The sequence below is a fragment of the Piliocolobus tephrosceles genome, chromosome 1, assembly GCF_002776525.5.
Source record: "Piliocolobus tephrosceles isolate RC106 chromosome 1, ASM277652v3, whole genome shotgun sequence".
In the NCBI taxonomy this organism is placed as follows: Eukaryota; Metazoa; Chordata; class Mammalia; order Primates; family Cercopithecidae; genus Piliocolobus; species Piliocolobus tephrosceles.
This window is the reverse complement of record NC_045434.1, coordinates 82,856,888-82,876,699: the sequence shown is the minus strand read 5'-3', so window position 1 is coordinate 82,876,699 and position 19,812 is coordinate 82,856,888. Positions and strand designations below refer to the sequence as shown.

At 49.2% G+C, this 19,812-nt stretch overlaps 1 protein-coding gene across 2 annotated transcripts; it reads left to right on the top strand.

Annotated features, from left to right (window-relative positions):
- Positions 1-6,353: 6,353 nt before the first annotated feature.
- On the top strand, positions 6,354-11,344 carry LEFTY2 (left-right determination factor 2). 2 transcript variants are annotated; one of them, XM_023203635.1, is made up of 5 exons: positions 6,354-6,946; positions 7,836-7,864; positions 7,967-8,082; positions 8,227-8,466; positions 10,148-11,344. In XM_023203635.1, exons 1-5 carry the CDS (start codon positions 6,697-6,699, stop codon positions 10,509-10,511), a joined length of 999 nt encoding a protein of 332 aa, XP_023059403.1. In that variant the 5' UTR covers positions 6,354-6,696; the 3' UTR covers positions 10,512-11,344. The 2 variants fall into 2 exon arrangements, with proteins under 2 accessions (XP_023059403.1, XP_023059402.1); XM_023203634.2 differs by having other exon boundaries at positions 6,621-6,946; positions 7,836-8,082.
- The last annotated feature ends 8,468 nt before the right edge of the window (positions 11,345-19,812 follow it).

Below are 19,812 nucleotides of genomic sequence, written 5' to 3'. Positions count from 1 at the left end.
ATGCTGGGGGTGGAGGGCAGTGGCACGGGCAGGACGTGGGGGTTGGAAAGCCAGGGTGGGACCTGGAGAAGAGCTTCCAGGTAAACGAAGGAGGAGAAACTTCTATCTGTGATGTGGGGAGTCATGGTAGTGGCTTCTGATCGGGGCAAGATAGGAACTGCTCTGCATGGGCATGGGAATGGCAGGCTAAGTGTTCCCAGGCAGGCACTGGTCAGAATCAGCACCTTGGTCTCCTGCCTCCTGTGTCAGGGGTTTTGTAGGAGAAAATTTCCAGAAGTATTGAAGCTGTGGGGAAAGACTCAAAAGGGTTTTTTGCAGGAGAGGGAGGCAGGAGGGGTGGAGAAGAAACAAAAATTTAGAGGAAAATGGAAATAATTACAGTTTGATAGATCTATTGACCTACATACTGTTAACTTTGGAGTATTAAATGTTATGATGCTGAGGCCAAGTGCGGTGGCTCATGCCTATAATCCCAGCATTTTGGGAGGCCAGGGTGGGTGGATCATTTGAGGTCAGGAGTTGGAGACTAGCCTGGCCAACATGATGAAATCTCACTTCTACTAAAAGTACAAAAATTAGCTGGTATAGTTGTGGGCACCTGTAGTCCCAGCTACTTGGGAGGCTGAGGCAGGAGAATCACTTGAACCCGGGAGGTGGAAGTTGCAGTGAGCTGAGCTCGCACCACTGCACTCCTGCCTGGGCAACAGAGTGAGACTCTGTCTCAAAGAAATAAATGAATAAATAAATGTTTTAATGTTGAATTTGCATATAACATGATTATGTTCAGGGTATTTAGAGAGAGAGAAAAGAAACCTCTCTGTTCACCTGTCTTACTCTCAAATTTTCTGAGAAAGTCCAGAAAATACCTCAGGAAAAAATGGTTTTCTAGTTTTTTCCCATTTGTGTTCTTTTCTCTCATCACTGGCAATCAGGACGTGGTGGAATCATCCAGAAGGGCCAGGTTATAAGTTTAATGGAATGATGGGGTTCTTCTCATCTGAATTCTCCGGCCTCTTCTTTGCCTTCTATTGGCCCCAACCTATCCTCACCCTCCCCTGCTTCTCAAACCTAATGCGCATAGAATCTTAATGTGCATAGAACACTCAGATTCCTGGACACTGTCCCCAGCAAAGCCTTTAACATTTTCCATCTAGAACAGGGTGATCCTAAAGAAAGGCCGAGGGAATCCTGTGAGGTCAGGAGAACTGTGTATCCGAGGGAAGGGAGGTGGTTGAAGATGTGTCTCCAGGTGAAATCAGGGCACAGGGGAACAGCAAAGTCCATTCAGGAGGCCTGAGTTGGGGTCCAGGAATCTGTATTTACACAGGTTTCTCAGGTTGATTCTGGACAGAAATCACTACCCCCAGAAACTCCCCCATGAACAACCCCAGACCTGGTGGAAGGTGGGAGGTGCTGGAGCAGTGGGTTGTGGAAAAGCTATCTGGGGCTGAGAGGAGGTGAGGAAAGCTCAGAGGCAGCTTGCCTCGTGGCTCCATGATGGCCAAGCAGGGCAGGTGGGCCGGCTGGGCTGGATAACACCAGATTAGGGAGACAGGAGTGGTCCAGAGAGGTCAGAGCAAGCAGAGAAGTTTGGCTTATCTGAAGGTCATCTGGGTTGGAGAAGCCTTTGGTCCTAAGTGTCTCAGTCCTAATGGATATGCACACCAGAACAGCTGGCAGTGCAAAGCACCCACATCCTCACAATTACACCGAGAGCATCCGCAACATAACATTTCCCCCCCCCCCAAAAAAAAGTCATCACAACATAAAACCCCTAACAATACAGGTTCACAAACAGTCTGCATTTTTCCCACTTTTGTAATCTTTGATTGAGACAGCTTGGTTTAGTAGTATTCCCTGTTCTCCAAACACCTTCCCTCCCACCAGGACAGAAGAGGCTGGTTTACAATTTTTCAAGCCTGACCTGACCCCACAGCCAGACTCTCCACTCAGACCCTCAGAGTCCCAGCTCCTTCCGCTGCATGACAAAGGGTGGCTGCCCTCCCTCCTGACGACTAATCAGCCCATTGTAAAAAGTTTCCTAATCCACATTTGAGCTCTTCTTTTGGCCGCTAGCTAATTGCCCAATTATTTTATTTCCCTAACAAAACTCTTCAGGCTGCTGGGAATCCACATTTAGGACCCAGGCCTGTATCTTGGGCCTCAGGAGTCTGGGGGATTTGGCCTTTGTCTGTTTGTCTGCTTCTCACGCCTCCCTGCCCCCTACCCAGCCCCGACCCTAGGTTGACTGAGGCCCCAGCTTGCCTGGGGCTGACAGATGACCCTACTGGCTTCAAGGGGTCAGGGCAGGACTGGGCACTGGAAATAGTTCGAGGGTGTGGAAAGAAGTTTGGTCTGGGAATGGGAAGATCTGACTTTATGGGGGTATTGATCATCGATCATCGACCGTGTGTGTTTGGGGAAGGTGTCATCTCCCTAAGCCTCAGTTTTCTTGTTTCTAAAACACGGGGACAGGAGCATGACCTGGATAGCCAATTTCAGCACTAAGCTCTCTCTGATTTTACAAACTGGCAGGTGAAATAAAGAGGGTAAGTCGTCTGGCTGGACAAACCCTTCCATTGGTGCTAAATGTTCCCAGGCTCCTCCACGTAAGGGAGGTCCCCCATATCAGGAAGGGATCTCAGTTTCCCAATCGTGGACCACTTGCCTAGGCTACCAGCGGCCCCAGGGCCACCCTGAGCACTACGTCCCAAACACCCATCCCTGCAGGTAGGATCGGTCCTTTTAGAGAGGCTGGATATTGACTGCGTAGTTTCACTTCCCATTGAGGGTCCTATGCTAAGAGGCCAATGCATAAATATCAGCGAGACATCTGGAGGAGGCAGGGAATCAAGGTGTGTGTGTGGGGGGTCCCTCCACTTTACTATCTTCTCTGGAAATGAGGTTTCAATTTAGCTAGTCTGTTACCCCAGGTATAGAAGGAGCTCCTGAACCCCCGGGGACTTCTAAAGGTTCTTAGCCCTTTGGTGTTTCCTAGCTGGAAGAGAACCTCGCGTGGGCATCTGCAGGTCAGGGAAGCAGCAGCACCAGGGGCCTGGCCTCCCTCAGCCCTGGAACAGCAGGTCCCTGCTGAACCAGAACGGGGGCCTGCGAGGTCTCATTGTGAGCATCCAGCCTCAGGGAGCTCCCAGTGGGTCTACATGTTGGGTTTTTGGGGAGGGGGTAGTGGCATGCAAGGACAGCCTGGGTGTTACATCCTTGGCACCAGTGATAAGCCACGGGGCTTCCTGTCGCCCAGTGGCAAGGGTAGTGGACTATTGCATATTTATGAAACACCAGCCCAGAATAGCTTCCAGAGACTGAGGCCCACAGGTCCTGGCTTGCCTGTAAATGTGACACTTCTGCACCTTTTGGCCTGACTTAAGACCCAAATGTTTGCACCAAGTAAGTCCTTCCCCTGTTAATCACTTGCAAAGGAAGGCAACAGCTTCTCTTTTGAAGAAAGCTATGCTTGTCACAGAGAGAACAGGAAGTCCTGTTTGGACTGGAAACAGTGGTGGGAATTTATATTTCACAGGATGTTCCAACTATGGGAGATGAGTGCCAAGATGGGATTTGAATTCCACCTTGTGAATTACACAAATCCCATGGAAATACAGATGGGAGAGAAAAGGAAAGGGAAACAGAGAAGCAGCTGAGGTCATGCGTGATTCTATGACCCCAAGGGTCTCCTTTTCCCACCCTGGGGTCAGCTGTTAGGATTTCTGTATTTCCTCTTACCTTGGCTCGTGGACACATGTGACCAAATCCCTGTTCTTTCTCTTCAGATACCCTGAGCTCTAGCACCTACTATCTGTATGACCTTGGGCTAGTCAGACAACAGTTTTATGCTCAGTTTCTTCATCTATAAAATGGAAATAATAATGGCAACTTCCTCCTCAAGTTATGGTGAGACTAAAGAGTTAACAATAAATATAAAACATTCAGAACAGTGCATGGCCCACAAGTATTATTAGCCATTGTGGTTATTATTTATGCTTATCTGTAGAGATGGGGTCTTGCTATGTTGTCCAGGCTGGTCTCGAACTCCTGGCCTCAAGCGATCCTCCTGCCTTGGCCTCCCAGAGTGCTGAGATTACAGGCGTGAGTCACACCACACTCAGCCCATTACGATTATTATCAGTGTTATTCTTATCCCTCCCCCTTCTCTGATGCTAAACACTCCCCCAACACACACACTACTAAAAGCCCCTTCAGACAGTAGAATAGTTCTGCAGTGTGCTCTCCCCAGTGAGCTGGTGGACTGGCTCATGCCACCAGCACTCAGCTGGAGCCCAGGTCATTTCCAGACACAGAACAAGAGACAGAAACCTAGAAAGCAGAGGCCAGAGCTGCCTAGAGGCATGGCCTGTCCAAAGCCACAGGTACTGGGGGCAGATTGAGGTGGGAGTCCCCCTTCGCCGCCTCCTCAAACACACATTTTAGACTGGCTGGGTTCAAATATGAGACTTCCATATACATATACATAAGCAAATGCATATGGTGGCATGAAGTCCCTGGGCTTTCATCCAAAAGAAATTCCAGCTTCGAGCAACAGAAGATTCCCTCTTCCTCTGCCTGAAATGTTTGAGGACAGAAGCAGGGGGATGACATGGAGAGACCTGTCAGTGACACAGCATTCCCACAAAGGGGCCACAGTGCCCCCACTTAGAAGGTGAAGGGGGATGCCCCTTGTCTGCCAGCCCCCTCGGCCCAGGGTCCTTGTCCTCCTCCAGCATCCTTACTCACCTTGCATGCGACAGAACATGGGCAAGTGAGGCCGTGGAGTTTTGGGAAGAGCTTCCCCCTGCACATCCTCAAATCCCCTATGCCAGTGCCAGGAGGAGATGCCTACAGAGACAGATACTCCATTTAGCTCCCAAGCCCTTCATTGAGGTTTGGGAGCAGGTCACTTCCCCAGGGAGTACTCTGACTTTGCATCTGCAAGATGCACCTGAAACTGACACCTGCCTCCTAAGGGCTGTGTGAATACACATTCAGAGCTTAGAACAATAACTGGCACAGAGTGAGCACTCAGGAAATGTGTGCTATTATTATTGTTGATAGTTTTATAAAAAGCCAAGACCTGGCCAGGCATGGTGGTTCATGCCTGTAATCCCAGCACTTTGGGAGGCCGAGGCAGGCAGGTCGCCAGGTCAGGAGATTGAGACCATTCTGGTTAACACGGTGAAACCCCATCTTTACTAAAAATACAAAAAATTAGCCAGGCGTGGCATGCACCTGTAGTCCCAGCTACTTGGGAGGCTAAGGCAGGAGAATCACTTGAACCCTCTGCCTCCTGGCAGAGGTTGCAGTGAGCCTAGATCACACCACTGCACTCTAGCCTGGGTGACAGAGTGAGGTTTCGTCTAAAAAAAAAAAAAAAAAAAAAAAAGCCACGACCCTGTGATTGCAGAATTTAGGTGGATAATAATGATGGCAAACCCTTACAGAGGGTTTACCTGTCACTAGACACTGGTGTTAGTGTCTAGTGAAACAGTGAAACATCCTGCATGTATTAATGCATTTAATCTTCACACAAACCAAGATTAATCTTCACACAAATGCAAGATTAATGCATTTAATCTTCCACACAAAATATGAGGAAGATCTCACTATCATCACCCTCTTTCTGTAGATGAGGAAACTGAGGCACTGAGAAGTTAACTAACTTGATAGCAGGTCAAACAGTTAGCAGATGGCAGGTCTCATATGTGAACACAGCCAGTCTAAAATGTGTGTCTGAGGAGACACAGGGGGGATCCCACCTCAATCTGCCCCCAGTACCTGTGGCTTTGCACAGGCCATGCCTCTGGGCAGCTCTGGCCTCTGCGTTGTAGGTTCCTGTCCCTCGTCTGTGTCTGGAAATGACCTGGGCTCCAGCTGAGTGCTGGTGGCACGAACTGGCCAGCCGGCTCACTGGGGAGAGCACACCCCAGAATAATTCTGCTGTCTGAAGGGGAGACTCCTGTGCTGTGGTCATGTGACTGCAAAGGCACTTGCTGAAATTGCTGTTCCTGGGACTCCCAAAGACAATAGAGCTGCCAGATTTGTGTCCTGACAGTGTCTAGCATCCTCTGTCATGCGGGGAGGGCAGGGATGGTGAGACAACCCTGAGGGACCCCTGGTGCGGGGAGAGGCAGGGGGTGTGCAAGGAGTGTGGGTTGGAGAGAGACGACCAAGGGGCTTCTGTGAACGTGGCCCAAACCAGCAGGACGGCAGAATCCTTCCCGCCCTTCCTTTATGATTTGCAAACCTGGACCCAGCCCAGGCTCCAGAAGAGACTCTTAAAGAGATTTAAGCAGCTGGCTAGCAGGACTTTCTTTTACACAGAATAGACTAACTTTTTCATAGAATGGGGGTGGGGTAAGGCCAGGAAAATTAAACAAGCACTAAAAATATTGTCAAGCTGCTGACAGCACAGTCACAGGCCCCAGGCCTGGGTGGCATCCAGATAGCCCTGGTCTTTCTAGACAGCCCCCTCCTCCAGGCTCAGGGACCTGTCTGGCTGTGAGCTCCCAGGAGGTCCCAGGGGTGTGACCTCCCTCCCTCCTTTTCCCTTCACCCCAGGCCAGTCCAGGGCCAGCTATAAAGCTGGCCCAGCCTGGCTCTCAGCACGCCCAGCTGCCTAAGACCCTCCTTCAGTCTCCTTAGAGGACAGCTCCACTCTGCCTCCTGCTCCTCCAGAGCAGTACCATGCAGCCCCTGTGGCTCTGTTGGGCACTCTGGGTGCTGCCCTTGGCCGGCCCGGGAGTGGCCATGACTGGGGAGCAGCTCCTGGGCAGCCTGCTGCGGCAGCTGCAGCTCAGCGAGGTGCCCGTACCGGACAGGGTGGACATGGAGGAGCTGGTCATCCCCGCCCAGGTGAGGGCCCAGTATGTGGCCCTGCTGCGGCGCAGCCATGGGGACCGCTCCCGTGGGAAGAGGTTCAGCCACAGCTTCCGAGGTGAGGCCCTCCCTCCCTGCTGCCCCCGGTCCCATGGTCAGGGGCAGGCTGGTTGTGCCCACTCTGGTGGTGTCAAAGGGCCCCTGGCCTTTTGGGACTCTGTGGGAGGCTGTGTGAGGGCCACGGTCCAAGGAGCAGTGAGGAGGGGCCAGGCCCGGGCCCAGGGTCTCCAGCTGTGCACTGAGGGCCCCCCTCTAGCCCAGGGGAGGTGCACCAGGCTAGACCCGTTGGAAAAACCAAGGCATCAGAGAAGGGGAGGGTAGAGGAGAAAAAGTAGAGCTGGGGGAGCGGGTGAGTGTGTGCCTCAAGGCACTTGGTGCAGCTGGACTCCCGGGGTCTGTTTTCACACTGCCACTCTGGTCTGAGCCTGACCTTGAGTAAATGGCTTTAAAATCCTCTCTCCACCATGTGCTCATCTGGAACAGGGGTATGACTATGTCTTACCATCTCCCAGCACTGTGAATATCAAAGTGAGTTCTTGTGGATAGAAGCATGTTTGGATAACTGAAAAATACCTAAGTAGACTATCTGGGTTATACTTGGCTGTCAGGGGTGCAGCTGGGCCTGAATCCTCCCGCAGCCTCTCACCTCCCTAGCTCCTCAGTGCCCAGAGCTAGACCCAAGGCCGGGCACCTAGGTGAGGATTCTGCTCCTAGCATCTCAGCTGAGGCAAAATTGCTAGCCCGGGGTCCCACAGTCGCCCCTGCCTGCTGGATGTAAACTGTTACTAAACAAGGCCCAGATCCAAGGGAGATTTTTAAACTGGGCTTGCCCCAGAGATAGAACAGGGACGATATCTCCTGGCCTGGCTGCCAGCTCATTGTCCCTGCCATCGTCAGAGCTCCCCTGGAGTCCGGGGAGGCCCTGCTGACCCTGCTCTTGTCCCCAGAGGTGGCCGGCAGGTTCCTGGCGTCCGAGGCCAGCACGCACCTGCTGGTGTTCGGCATGGAGCAGCGGCTGCCGCCCAACAGCGAGCTGGTGCAGGCCGTACTTCGGCTTTTCCAGGAGCCGGTCCCCAAGGCCGCGCTGCACAGGCACGGGCGGCTGTCTCCGCGCAGCGCCTGGGCCCGGGTGACCGTCGAGTGGCTTCGCGTCCGCGACGACGGCTCCAACCGCACTTCTCTCATCGACTCCAGGTGGGGGTCGCGCGGGCGCGCACGGCAGGGGGAGGGGACTGCTCGGCCTGGCTTGGGGGCGGGGACGCGGGGGGCGGAGCGGGGTCCTCGGAGCCCGTCCCAGTCCCCGCCCTCACGCGGCGCTGGGTCTCTGTCGTGTCTCAGGCTGGTGTCCGCCCACGAGAGCGGATGGAAGGTCTTCGACGTGACCGAGGCCGTGAACTTCTGGCAGCAGCTGAGCCAGCCCCGGCCTCCTCTGCTGCTACAGGTGTCGGTGCAGAGGGAGCACCTGGGCCCGCTGGCGTCCGGTGCCCACAAATTGGTCCGCTTTGCCTCGCAGGGGGCGCCGGCCGGGCTTGGGGAGCCCCAGCTGGAACTGCACACGCTGGACCTCAGGGACTATGGGTAGGTGCCGGACTGTGCAGACCAGAGACAAGCAGCCACTGGGTGGTCCGGACCCCCGTCCCCAGGACTGTCTGGGGTACCGGATGGTGGCGGTGGGCGAGCAGTGGGGGGAGCGTGGTGCAGACTGTCCCAGGATGCCAGCGATTGCCCACTACATGTCAGGGTTTGTAATGGTAGAAATTGTATTATTGGCCAGGCGTGGTGGCTCAGGCCTGTAATCCTAGCACCTTGGGAGGCCAAGGTGGGTGGATCACCAGGTCAGGAGTTCGAGACCAGCCTGACCAAATGGTGAAACTCCGTGTCTACCAAAAATACAAAAATTAGCCGGGCATGGTGGCACGCGCCTGTAATCCTAGCTACTCAGGAGGCTGAAGCAGGAGAATCGCTTGAACCCGGAAAGCAGAGGTTGCAGTGAGCCGAGATCACACCACTGCACTCCAGCCTGGGGCACAGAGCAAGACTCCATCTCAAAAAAAAAAAAAAAAAAAAAAAGAAAAAGAAAAAGAAAAAGAAAAAAAGAAAAGAGAAAGAAATTGTATTATTCAGGCCAGGCGCGTGGCTCATGCCTGTAATCCCAACACTTTGGGAGGCTGAAGTGGAGGATTGCTTAAAGCCAGGAGTTTGACACCAGCCTGGGCCACACAATGAAATCCTATCCTTAAAAAAATTTTCTTTTTTTAAGTTTTAAAAAAACGACAAAAAAAAAAAAAATTGTAAGGCCAGGTATGGTGGCTCACGCCTGTAATCCCAGCACTTTGGGAACTGAGGCCAGCGCATCACCTGAGGTCAGGAGTTCCAGACCAGCCTGGCCAACATGGTGAAACCCCATCTCTACTAAATATACAAAAATTAGTTGGGCATAGTGGCGGGCACCTGTAATCCCAGCTACTTGGGAGGCTGCAGCAGCAGAATTGCTTGAACCCGGGAGGCAGAGGGTGCAGTGAGCCAAGATCGTAACATTGCACTCCAGCCTGGGCAACAAGAGCGAAACCCTGTCTCAAGAAAAAAAAAAAAAAAGAAATTGTATTATTCATTTTATTTAAAAATATCTTTGATAATTTTCAATGGATTTTTATGTTGCCATTGACTCATATACACTTTATTGTAATCACCTACTTTCACTTAATCCTTCTCCGTGATTAAATTTTTGAAAAATCCTAACTTTAGCGGTTACTAGGGGAGATGAGCTTCCCTCCTGCTTTGGTGAATTCTTTCCTTATGGACAAGTTAGCTCTCTGGAGCAGACAGGGGCTGCATAGCACAGTGGTTAAGAAGAGGCCTTGGAACCAGTCGGCCCGGCCTCCATCTAGCTCTGCCTTCCACTGGCTGCAGGTCCTCTGGCACGTCACCAAACACCTCTGGGTGTCAGTGGCCTCGGGTGGAATAGGGATAATGTTGGAACTTACCCAAGGATGAAATGCAGACATCACCTGAGATAATACATGTGAAGTACCTAGTTCAGTGTCCGGCCTGTTAGGAGACCTTTAATTAATAGTAGCTGATTTAATTATTTATGTTTCAGATATGTTTATTCATTCATCTTCTCACAAATGTCCAGCTTTTAAAACAGTGAGAGCTGGATCATAAATCTCCCTCCCAGGTGTCCACTGAGCTGTGCCCCAGGCCTTCTGACCTCAGCCTTCCCAGCTGACCTCTGACCCTGCTCTCCTTGCCCACACAGAGCTCAGGGCGACTGTGACCCTGAAGCACCAGTGACCGAGGGCACCCGTTGCTGCCGCCAGGAGATGTACATTGACCTGCAGGGGATGAAGTGGGCCGAGAACTGGGTGCTGGAGCCCCCGGGCTTCCTGGCTTATGAGTGTGTGGGCACCTGCCAGCAGCCCCCGGAGGCCCTGGCCATCAAGTGGCCGTTTCTGGGGCCGCGACAGTGCATCGCCTCGGAGACTGCCTCGCTGCCCATGATCGTCAGCATCAAGGAGGGAGGCAGGACCAGGCCCCAGGTGGTCAGCCTGCCTAACATGAGGGTGCAGAAGTGCAGCTGTGCCTCGGATGGGGCGCTCGTGCCAAGGGGACTCCAGCCATAGGTGCCTGGTGTATCCATTGAGTCCTCTAACTGAACATGTGCATAGAAGTGGTCTAATGTAGGTCTTAACTTTATACTTAGCAAGTTACCCCATCCCAATTTAGTGCTCCTGTATGACCTTTGCCCTGTGTCCTTCCATTTCCTGTATTTCCTATCCATCACCCATCCTAAGCACTTACATGAGTAAATAATGCAGCTCAGATGCTGAGCTCTAGTAGGAAATGCTGGCATGCCGATTACAAGATACAGCTGAGCAATGCACAAATTTTCAGCTGGGAGTTTCTGTTCTCTGGCAAATTCTTAACTGAGTCTGGAACAATAATACCCTATGATTAGACAGAACTGAATTGCTCTATTATATAAAGAATTAAAACTTTCAAACAAATCTCTATTTCCCCCAAATACTGACCCATTCTGGACTTTTGTAAACATACCTAGACCCCTGTTCCCCTGAGAGGGTGCTAAGAGGAAGGATGAAGGGCTTCAGGCTGGGGGCAGTGGACAGGGAATCAGGATGCCTGGTTTCTGGATCTGACAGGGCCACAAGCTAGGATCTCAAACAAATGCAGAAGGCTTTGGGTTGTCATTTCCTCTTAAAAAGGAGGAGCTGGGCTTCAGCTCTAAGACTTCATTGCCTTGGGGATCAGATAGCCCCTACCTACCCCTGCCCACCCTTCTGGAGACTGAGCCTTGCCTGTGCATATTTAGGTCATTTCCCACACTGTCTTAGAGAACTTGTCACCAGAAACCACATGTATTTGAGTGTTTTTTGTTAATTTAGCCAAAGCAATTGAATGTAGATACTCAGAAGAAATAAAAAGTGATGTTTCACTCTGTGTCTATTTTTAATTTCCAGGAGCAATAATGGGGAATGAGAGCAGCATAATGATCTGAAGAAAGGACCCCCAATCCCTAAGGGGCACTGAAGACTATAATAGCTAAATTTAGATGAGGACTTCATTTATTATATTTCTATTTTCTCACACAACTCTCATTCCAAAAATAGTAAACAATCCCTCACACATACCTCCTCTTTAGTTGATGTGCTGCCAAAGCGAGCACTGCCGCCTCTTTTTTTGTTTGTTTGTTTGTTTGTTTGTTTTTGAGACAGAGTCTGGCTCCGTCACTCAGGCTAGAATGCAGTGGCACGATCTGAGTAGCTGGAATTACAGGCATGTGCCACCATGCCCAGCTAATTTTTTTTTTTTTTTTTTTTGAGACGGAGTCTCACTCTGTTGTCCAGGCTGGAGTGCAGTGGCATAATCTCGGCTCACTGTAACCTCCTCCTCCTGGGTTCAAGCAATTCTCCTGCCTCAGGCTCCCAAGTAGCTGGGACTTATAGGCGTATGCCACCATGGCCGGCTAATTTTTTGGGTTTTGTTGTTGTTGTTGTTTTTGAGATGAGTCTCGCACTGTCAGCTGGGCTGGAGTGCGGTGGTGTGATCTCAGCTCACTGCAACCTCCGCCTCCCAGGTTCAAGTGATTCTCCTGCCTCAGCCTCCCAAGTAGCTGGGATTACAGGTGCCCGCCACTATGCCTGGCTAATTTTTTTGTATTTTTAGTAGAGACGGGGTTTCACCATGTTGGCCAGGCTGGTCTCGAACTCCTGACCTCGTGATTCGCCTGCCTCGGCTCCCCAAAGTGCTGGGATTACAGGCATGAGCCACCGCGCCCGGCCCTTGGCATTTGTTTAGTAGAGACGGGGTTTCACCATGTTGGCCAGGCAGGTTTCAAACTCCCGACTTCAGGTGATCCGCCCATCTTGGCCTCCCAAAGTGCTGGGATTACAGGCATAAGCCACCGTGCCCAGTCTAATTTTTGCATTTTTTAGTACAGACGGGGTTTTGCTATGTTGGCCAGGCTGGTCTCGAACTCCTGACCGCAAGTGATCTGCCCGCCTCAGTTTCCCAAAGTGCTGGGATTACAGGCTGAGCCACCGTGCCAGCCTGCCTCCTCTTTAGAAAGCACCATAACTCCTACAATAGTGGTGATGGGCAATGGGGGTTGACAATAGTGTGGTAAGCGAGCTAACATTTCTTGAGCATTCACTATGAAACAGGGAACTGCGCTAGGCAGTGTCACATGTCACTTAATTCTTGCAGCTATCCCATGAGGTGGGTATTATTCATCCTATTTTTTAGATGAAGAAACAGCCTGAGGTAACGTGAGTGTGTTGAATCTCTCTCCCACAGAATGGGTTATAAACTCCTTCCCATGCCAGTCCCCGATAAGCTGCTCTGCTGATGACACAAGCATTAGGTTAAAATGTCATTTGGGAGCTGTCTTATGCAATTCCCCGCCATTTAGCTTTCCCATTCAGCTGGGTTTCCTTATGCTTGTCTATGGAGAAAGTTAACAGTCATGTACCGCAAAATGATGGTTCAGTCAATGACAGACCATATACACAATGGTGGTCCCATAAGATTACAATGGAGCTGAAAAATCCCTATGGTCTAGTGACATCATAGTCATTATGATGTTCTAGCACAACCCATTACTCACGTGTTTCTGGTGATGCTGATATAAACACACTTACTGTGCTGTCAGTTGTATAAAAACATAGCACGTGCTAGGCCGGGCATGGTGGCTTATGCATGTAATCCTAACACTTTGGGAGGCTGAGGAAGGTGGATCACCTGAGGTCAGGAGTTCGAGACCAGCCTGACCAATATGGTCAAACCCCATCTCTACTAAAAAAATAAAAATTAGTCAGGCGTGGTGGCAGGTGCCTGTAGTCCCAGCTACTCATGAGGATGAGACAGGAGAAGAATCACTTGAACCCAGGAGGCAGAGGTTGCAGTGAGCTGATATCACATCACTGCACTCCAGCCTGAGTGACAGAGCCAGACTCCATCTCAAAAAATAAAATAAAGTAAAATAAAATAAAGCACAGCACATGCAATTATACATAGTATATAATACTTTATAAGTGACTCTTACTGTTATGTATTTACTATACTTTTTATTATTTTAGAGTACTCTTTCTACTTATTTAAAAAAAAAAAAAAGTTAACTGTAAAACAGGCTCAGGCGGGTGCTTCAGGAGGAATCCAGAAGAAGGCATTGTTATCGTAGGGGATGACAGCTCCACGTGTGTTAATACCCCCGAAGACCTTACACTGGGACAAAATGTGGAGGCGGAAGACAGTGATATTGATGATCCTGACACTGTGTAGGCCTAGGCTACTGTATGTTTGTGTTTTTATTTTTTTAAAAAAACTTAAAAATTAGAAAAAAATTAAATTTTTTAATAGAAAAAGCTTATAGAATAAGGAAAAAAAGGATAAAAATAAGGATAAAAAGAGTGCGGTGGCTCACGCCTGTAACCCTAGCACTTTGGGCGGCCACGGCCGCAGACTGGCTGAACTTAGGAGTTTAAGGCCAGCCAGGGCAACATGGTGAAACCCTATCTCTACTAAAATACAAAAATTACCTGGGTATGGTGGCGCATGCCTGTAGTCCCAGCTACTCGGGAGGCTGAGAAAGGAGGAGAATCACTTGGACCCAAGAGGCAGAAGTTGCAGTGAGCCGAGATCACACCACTGGACTCCAGCCTGGGCGACAGAACGGGACTCTGTTCCCCTCCAAAAAAATAAAAGAATAAGGATAAAAAGAAAAATATTTGTATACATCTGTACAATATGTTTGTGTTTTAATTGTTATTACAAAAGAGTCGACTAGGCATGGTGGCTCACGCCTGTAATCCCAGCACTTTGGGAGGCTGAGGTGGGCGGATCACCTGAGGTCGGGAGTTCAAGACTAGCCTGATGAATATGGTGAAACCCCTTCTCTACTAAAAATACAAAATTAGCTGAGCATGGTGGTGCATGCCTGTAATCCCAGCTACTTGGGAGGCTGAGGCAGGATAATTCCTTGAACCCGGGAGGCGGAGGCTGCAGTGAGCTGAGATCGCGCCATTGCACTCCAGCCTGGTGACAGAGTGAGACTCTGTCTCAAAAAAAAAAAAAAAAAAAAGAGTCAAAAAGTTTCTTTTTAATTTAGAGTTTATAAAAAAGTTACAGTAAGCTAAGGTCAATTATTAAAGAAAGAAAAATTTACTTTTACAAATTTAGTGTAGGCTAAGTATACAGTGTTGATAAAGTCTACAGTAGTGTACAGCAATGTCCTAGGCTTCATATTCACTCATTACTCACTCACTGACTCACCCAAAGCAACCTCCAGTCCTCCAAGCTCCATTCATGGCAAGTGCCCTATAGATGTTGTGCCATTTTAAAACATTTTACACTATGTTTCTACTGTACCTTCTCTATGTTTAGGTATGTTTAGATACACAAATACTTACCATTGTGTTACGATTGCCTACAGTATTCAGTACAGTAATATGCTGTACAGGTTTGTAGCCTAGGAGCAATATGCTACACCACACAGTCTAGGTGTGTAGTAAGCTCCACCGTGTAGGTTTATGTGAATGTACTCCACGATGTTTCTACAGCAACGAAATCGCCTAACAGTGCATTTCTTAGAACATATCCCCATTGTTAAGTGAGGCATGCCTGTACTTCAGGATAAAGGACTATTTCTAACCTACAAAGCTAATTAATAGTAACTAAATAATATGAGAAAAATAGGCTGGGCGTGGTGGCAGCTCATGCCTGTAATTCCAGCACTTTGGGAGGCTGAGGCGGGTGGATGGCTCTAGGCCAGGAGTCCAAGACCAGTCTGGCTAACATGGTGAAACCCAGTCTCTATTAAAAATACAAAAATTAGCTGGGCATGGTGGCACACACCTGTGATCCTAGCTACTCAGGAGGCTGAGGTAGGGAATCACTTGAACCTGGGAGGTGGAGGTGGCAGTAAGCCAAGATTGCACCACTGCACTCCAGCCTAGGTGACAGAGCAAGACTCTGTCTCAACAACAACAACAAAAAATTAAAATTAAATAATAACAAAGAAAAATAGAGCTAAAAAATGTCTAAAGACAGCCAAGATTTGAGATTTGGCAAGAATATTGTTGAAGATAGTGGGAGAGGATTTGGCTCTGACTTATAACTGGCCAGATCACTTCCATAAGACATCAGAATGAAGCCTTTCCACTTGGGGTATTGTAAATACCAGGGCATATGGTTGCTTTGTGTACTAGAATGATATCAATATCCACCTGAAGAATTCTACCAGCTACACAGTGATATATCTGTGGCTCTAAAAGATCCATGGATTCCCAGGCAGTCACATGCAATCAGTGGCAAAGATGGGCCTGCTCACACCAGGCTGAGTGTGAGCTAAAATTTAAAAAAAAAAATGCAGGAAATTGACTTCATTTCAAAATGTAAGGTATACTCATTAGGGCAGGGAGACAGTGTGGTAGACAGAACGTTCTCCCCAAAGACACCCAGGCCCTAATCCTTGCAACCTGTGACTATGTTATGTTACATAGCAAAAAAGACTCTGCAGATGTAATTAAGGTTACAAACCTTGAAATAGGGAGATTATCTTGGATTATCCGAGTGTGCCCAATCTAATCACATGAGCCTTTCAAAGCAGAGAACTTTCTCTGGCTGGAGGCAGGAAAGATGAGGTAGAAGGGGGATGTCAAAGAGATCTGAAGCAGGAGAAGGACTTGCCCTGCCATAGCTGGTTTGAAGATGAGGGAGGCCATGAGCTAGGGAAAGTAAGTGGCCTCTAAAAGATGGACTGACTCCCAGCTGATAGCCAGCAAGGAAAGGGGACCTCAGTTCTACACCCACACGGAAGTGAATTCTGCCGACACTTGAATGAGTCTGAAGGTGGATCCTCCCCCAGAGCCTCCAGATAAGAGCCCAGCTCATCAGCTGACATGGGGATTTGTCTTTGTGAGACCTGGAGCAGAGAAACCAGCTGAGGCTACTCAGACTGTTTTTTTGTTTTGTTTTGTTTTGCTTTGTTTTGTTTTATTTTAAAGACAGGGTCTTACTGTCACCCAGACTGGAATACAGTGGCACAATCATAGCTCACTGCAGCCTCGATCTCCCAGGCTCAAGTGATCCTCCCCTCTCGCCCTCCCCAAGTAGCTGGGACTACAGACTCACACCACCATATTGGCTAATTTTTAAAATTTTTGTAAAGACAGGGGTCTCCCTATGTTGCCCAGGATAGCCTCAAACTCCTGGGCTCAAGCGGTCCTCCCACCTTGGCCTCCCAAAGTGCTGGGATTATAGGCGTGAAGCTGCTGTACCTGGATCCTACTCAGACTTCAAATCTACAAAATGTGAGATAAAGTTGTTTCGTTTTAAGCAGCTAAATTTGTGATGAATTAATACAGCAGCAATAGAAAAAGGCCGGGCACGGTGGCTCAAGCCTGTAATCCCAGCACTTTGGGAGGCCGAGAGGGGCGGATCACGAGGTCAGGAGATCGAGACCATCCTGGCTAACATGGTGAAACCCTGTCTCTACTAAAAAATACAAAAAAAAACTAGCCGGGCAAGGTGGCGGGCGCCTGTAGTCCCAGCTACTCGGGAGGCTGAGGCAGGAGAATGGCGTAAACCCGGGAGGCCGAGCTTGCAGTGAGCTGAGATCCGGCCACTGCACTCCAGCCTGGGCGACAGAGCCAGACTCCGTCTCAAAAAAAAAAAAAAAAAAAAAAAAAAAGAATTAATACAGCAGCAATAGAAAATAAATAGAGATAATGGGATAAGTAAGCCAAATCCCATTAGAGGTGGGATGTAATTATAATTTTTTTCACCTAAAAGGTGAAATAAAGGGCCAGGTGCAGTGGCTCAAGCCTGTAATGCCAGCACTTTGGGACGCCAAGGCAGGCAGATTGCTTGAGCCTGGGAGTTCAAAACCAACCTGTACAACATAGTGAGACCATCCCCATCATCCATACTTTAAAAAATACAAAAAATTAGCCAGGAGTAGTAGTTGTAGTCCCAGCTACTTGGCAGGCTGAGGTGGGAGGAGTGTTTGAGCCTGGGAGGTTGAGGCTGCAGTGAGCTGTGATGGTGCCACTATACTTTAGCCTGGGTGACAGAGCAAGAACTTGTCGAAAGAAAGAAAGAAAGAAAGAAAAGAAAGAAAGAAAAGAAAGAAAAGAAAGAAAGCATTAAAGATAATTTTTAATGTATTGAAAACCACCCATAATCCCACCATCCTAAAACAAAATGCTTTTTGCATATCACATGTTTCCATGCAGCATGAGTAAATACTTATTTTAAAAATCAAGGTTTTGCCCGGGCGCCATAGCTCACGCCTGTAATCCCAGCACTTTGGGAGGCTGAGGCGGGTGGATCACGAGGTCAGGAGATCGAGACCATCCTGGCCAACATGGTGAAACCCCATCTCTACTAAAAAAAAAAAAGAAAAAAATACAAAAAATTAGCTGGGCGTGGTGGCGGGTGCCTGTAGTCTCAGCTACTCGGGAGGTTGAGGCAGGACAATGGTGTGAACCTGGGAGGCAGAGCTTGCAGTGAGCCACAATCGCGCCATTGCCCTCCAGCCTGGGTGACAGGGCAAGACTCATCTCGAAAAAAAAAAAAAAAAAAAAAAAATTAAGGTTTTGGCCAGGCATGGTGGCTCACCTTGTAATCCCAGCACTTTGGGAAGCCAAGACAGGTGGATCACCTGAGGTCAGGAATTCGAGACCAGCCTGGTCAACATGGTGAAACCCCGTCTCTACTAAAAATACAAAATTTAACTGGGTGTGGTGGTGCACACCTGTAGTCCCAGTTCTTCAGGAGGCTGGGGCAGGAGAATTACTTAAACCTGGGAGGTGGAGGTTGCAGTGTGCCGAGACTGCACCACTATACTCCAGCCTGGGTGACAAAGCTAGACTCTGTCTCAAAAAAAAAAGGGGGGGGGGGCGGGTTTCTTTCTTTTCTTTTTCTTTCTTTTTTTTTTTGAGACAGGGTCTCACCCTGTTGATCAGGCTGGAGTGCAGTGGCAGGATCTTAGCTCACTGTAACCTCCACCTCCCAGGTTCAACTGATCTTCCCACCTCAGCTTCCTGAGTAGCTGGGACTACAGGCACGTACCACCACACCTGGCTAATTTTTTATTTTTATTATTTATTTATGTGTTTGTTTTGGTAGAGACAGGGTTTTGCCATGTTGCCCAGGATGGTCTCGAACTCCTGAGCTCAAGCGATCTGCCTGCCTCAGCCTTCCAAAGTGTTGGAACTACAGGCATGAGCCACCGCGCCCGGCCAAAATCAAGTTTTAATGTGCCTACTGCATAGGAAAAAGAAGTGAAGAGAGTTACACTCCAAAAGGGTCACATTGGTTCTAAATCTTTGTGTGGTAGGATTGAAAACAATGTTTTTCCATTTGTTCTCTTTTTTTTTTTTGGCAGAGTGTCACTCTGTTGCCTAGGCTGAAGTGCAGTGGCATGATCTCGACTCACTGTAACCTCTGCTTCCTGGGTTCAAGCGATTCTTGTGCATCAGCCACCAGAATAACTGGGAGTACAAGCATAGGCCATGATGCCCGGCTAATTTTTGTATTTTTAGTAGAGACAGGGTTTTGCCACATTGGCTAGGCTTGTTTGGAACTCCTGTTTTCAAATGATCGCCTGTCTTGTTCTCCCCAAGTGCTGGGATTACAGGCATGAGCCACTGCAACCGGCCTTCCATTTGATCTCATTTCTATTTTTTCTAAAATAAACACATATTATTTATGCAATAACAAAAAGAATGCAAAAATGCACTCAAAAATGTGCCTCTTTGGAGAGGCTCCTAGGACAGGGAGGATTGAGGGCCAAGGCACTCGCCATCTGTTTATCTGGGAGCAGCACAGGCTTCTCTCTCATTTCCTAGGTCATCTCAGTTCTTAGGAGAGACTGGCCTGCTGTTTAGAGATAGGAGAGACTGGCCTGCTGTTCAGAGGGAGGCCCTGAGGCTCTGATAGTGAAGAAGCAGAACTAGACAGAAGTGAAGCAGCATCCATTTTGTCTGAGACAGCTGGAGGGGGCCATCAGGCAGGACAGGGGAGTGAAGAGGGAGGAAGGGCACGAACAGCTGAACGTGACTGGTGGATGAGAGGATGGGAGTAGAGGGGTGAAGGTGGGCAGTCCTGGCAGCCTTGTGGACATGTCTGTTCAGAGACAGCAAAAGAGTAGCGGGTGCCCAAGGAGACAAGTGCCAGCAGGGACTGAGTATGTCCCACGGCAGGATGGCAGTGCAAGGCTAGGGGTGTCCTTTAGGGTGGCTGGGTGGGAATGAAGGGCTTCCCCTCTCCTCTCCTCAACTTCGGTTCAGAGGAACTCCACAGGTATCAGATGTGATTGCCTTGGAAACCAAGGCAGAGGCCACAGCACCAAGGAAATGGGTCTTTAGAGTCAGCAAGTTCATTAAGAGAATAAAATGGGCTTAC

Coding starts and splice junctions, on each gene's coding strand:
- LEFTY2 (XM_023203634.2), top strand. CDS start 6,697: ATGCAGCCCCTGTGGCTCTGTTGGGCACTCTGGGTGCTGCCCTTGGCC. Junction 6,947..7,835: donor GTTCAGCCACAGCTTCCGAG/GTGAGGCCCTCC, acceptor TCTTGTCCCCAG/AGGTGGCCGGCAGGTTCCTG. Junction 8,083..8,226: donor ACTTCTCTCATCGACTCCAG/GTGGGGGTCGCG, acceptor GTCGTGTCTCAG/GCTGGTGTCCGCCCACGAGA.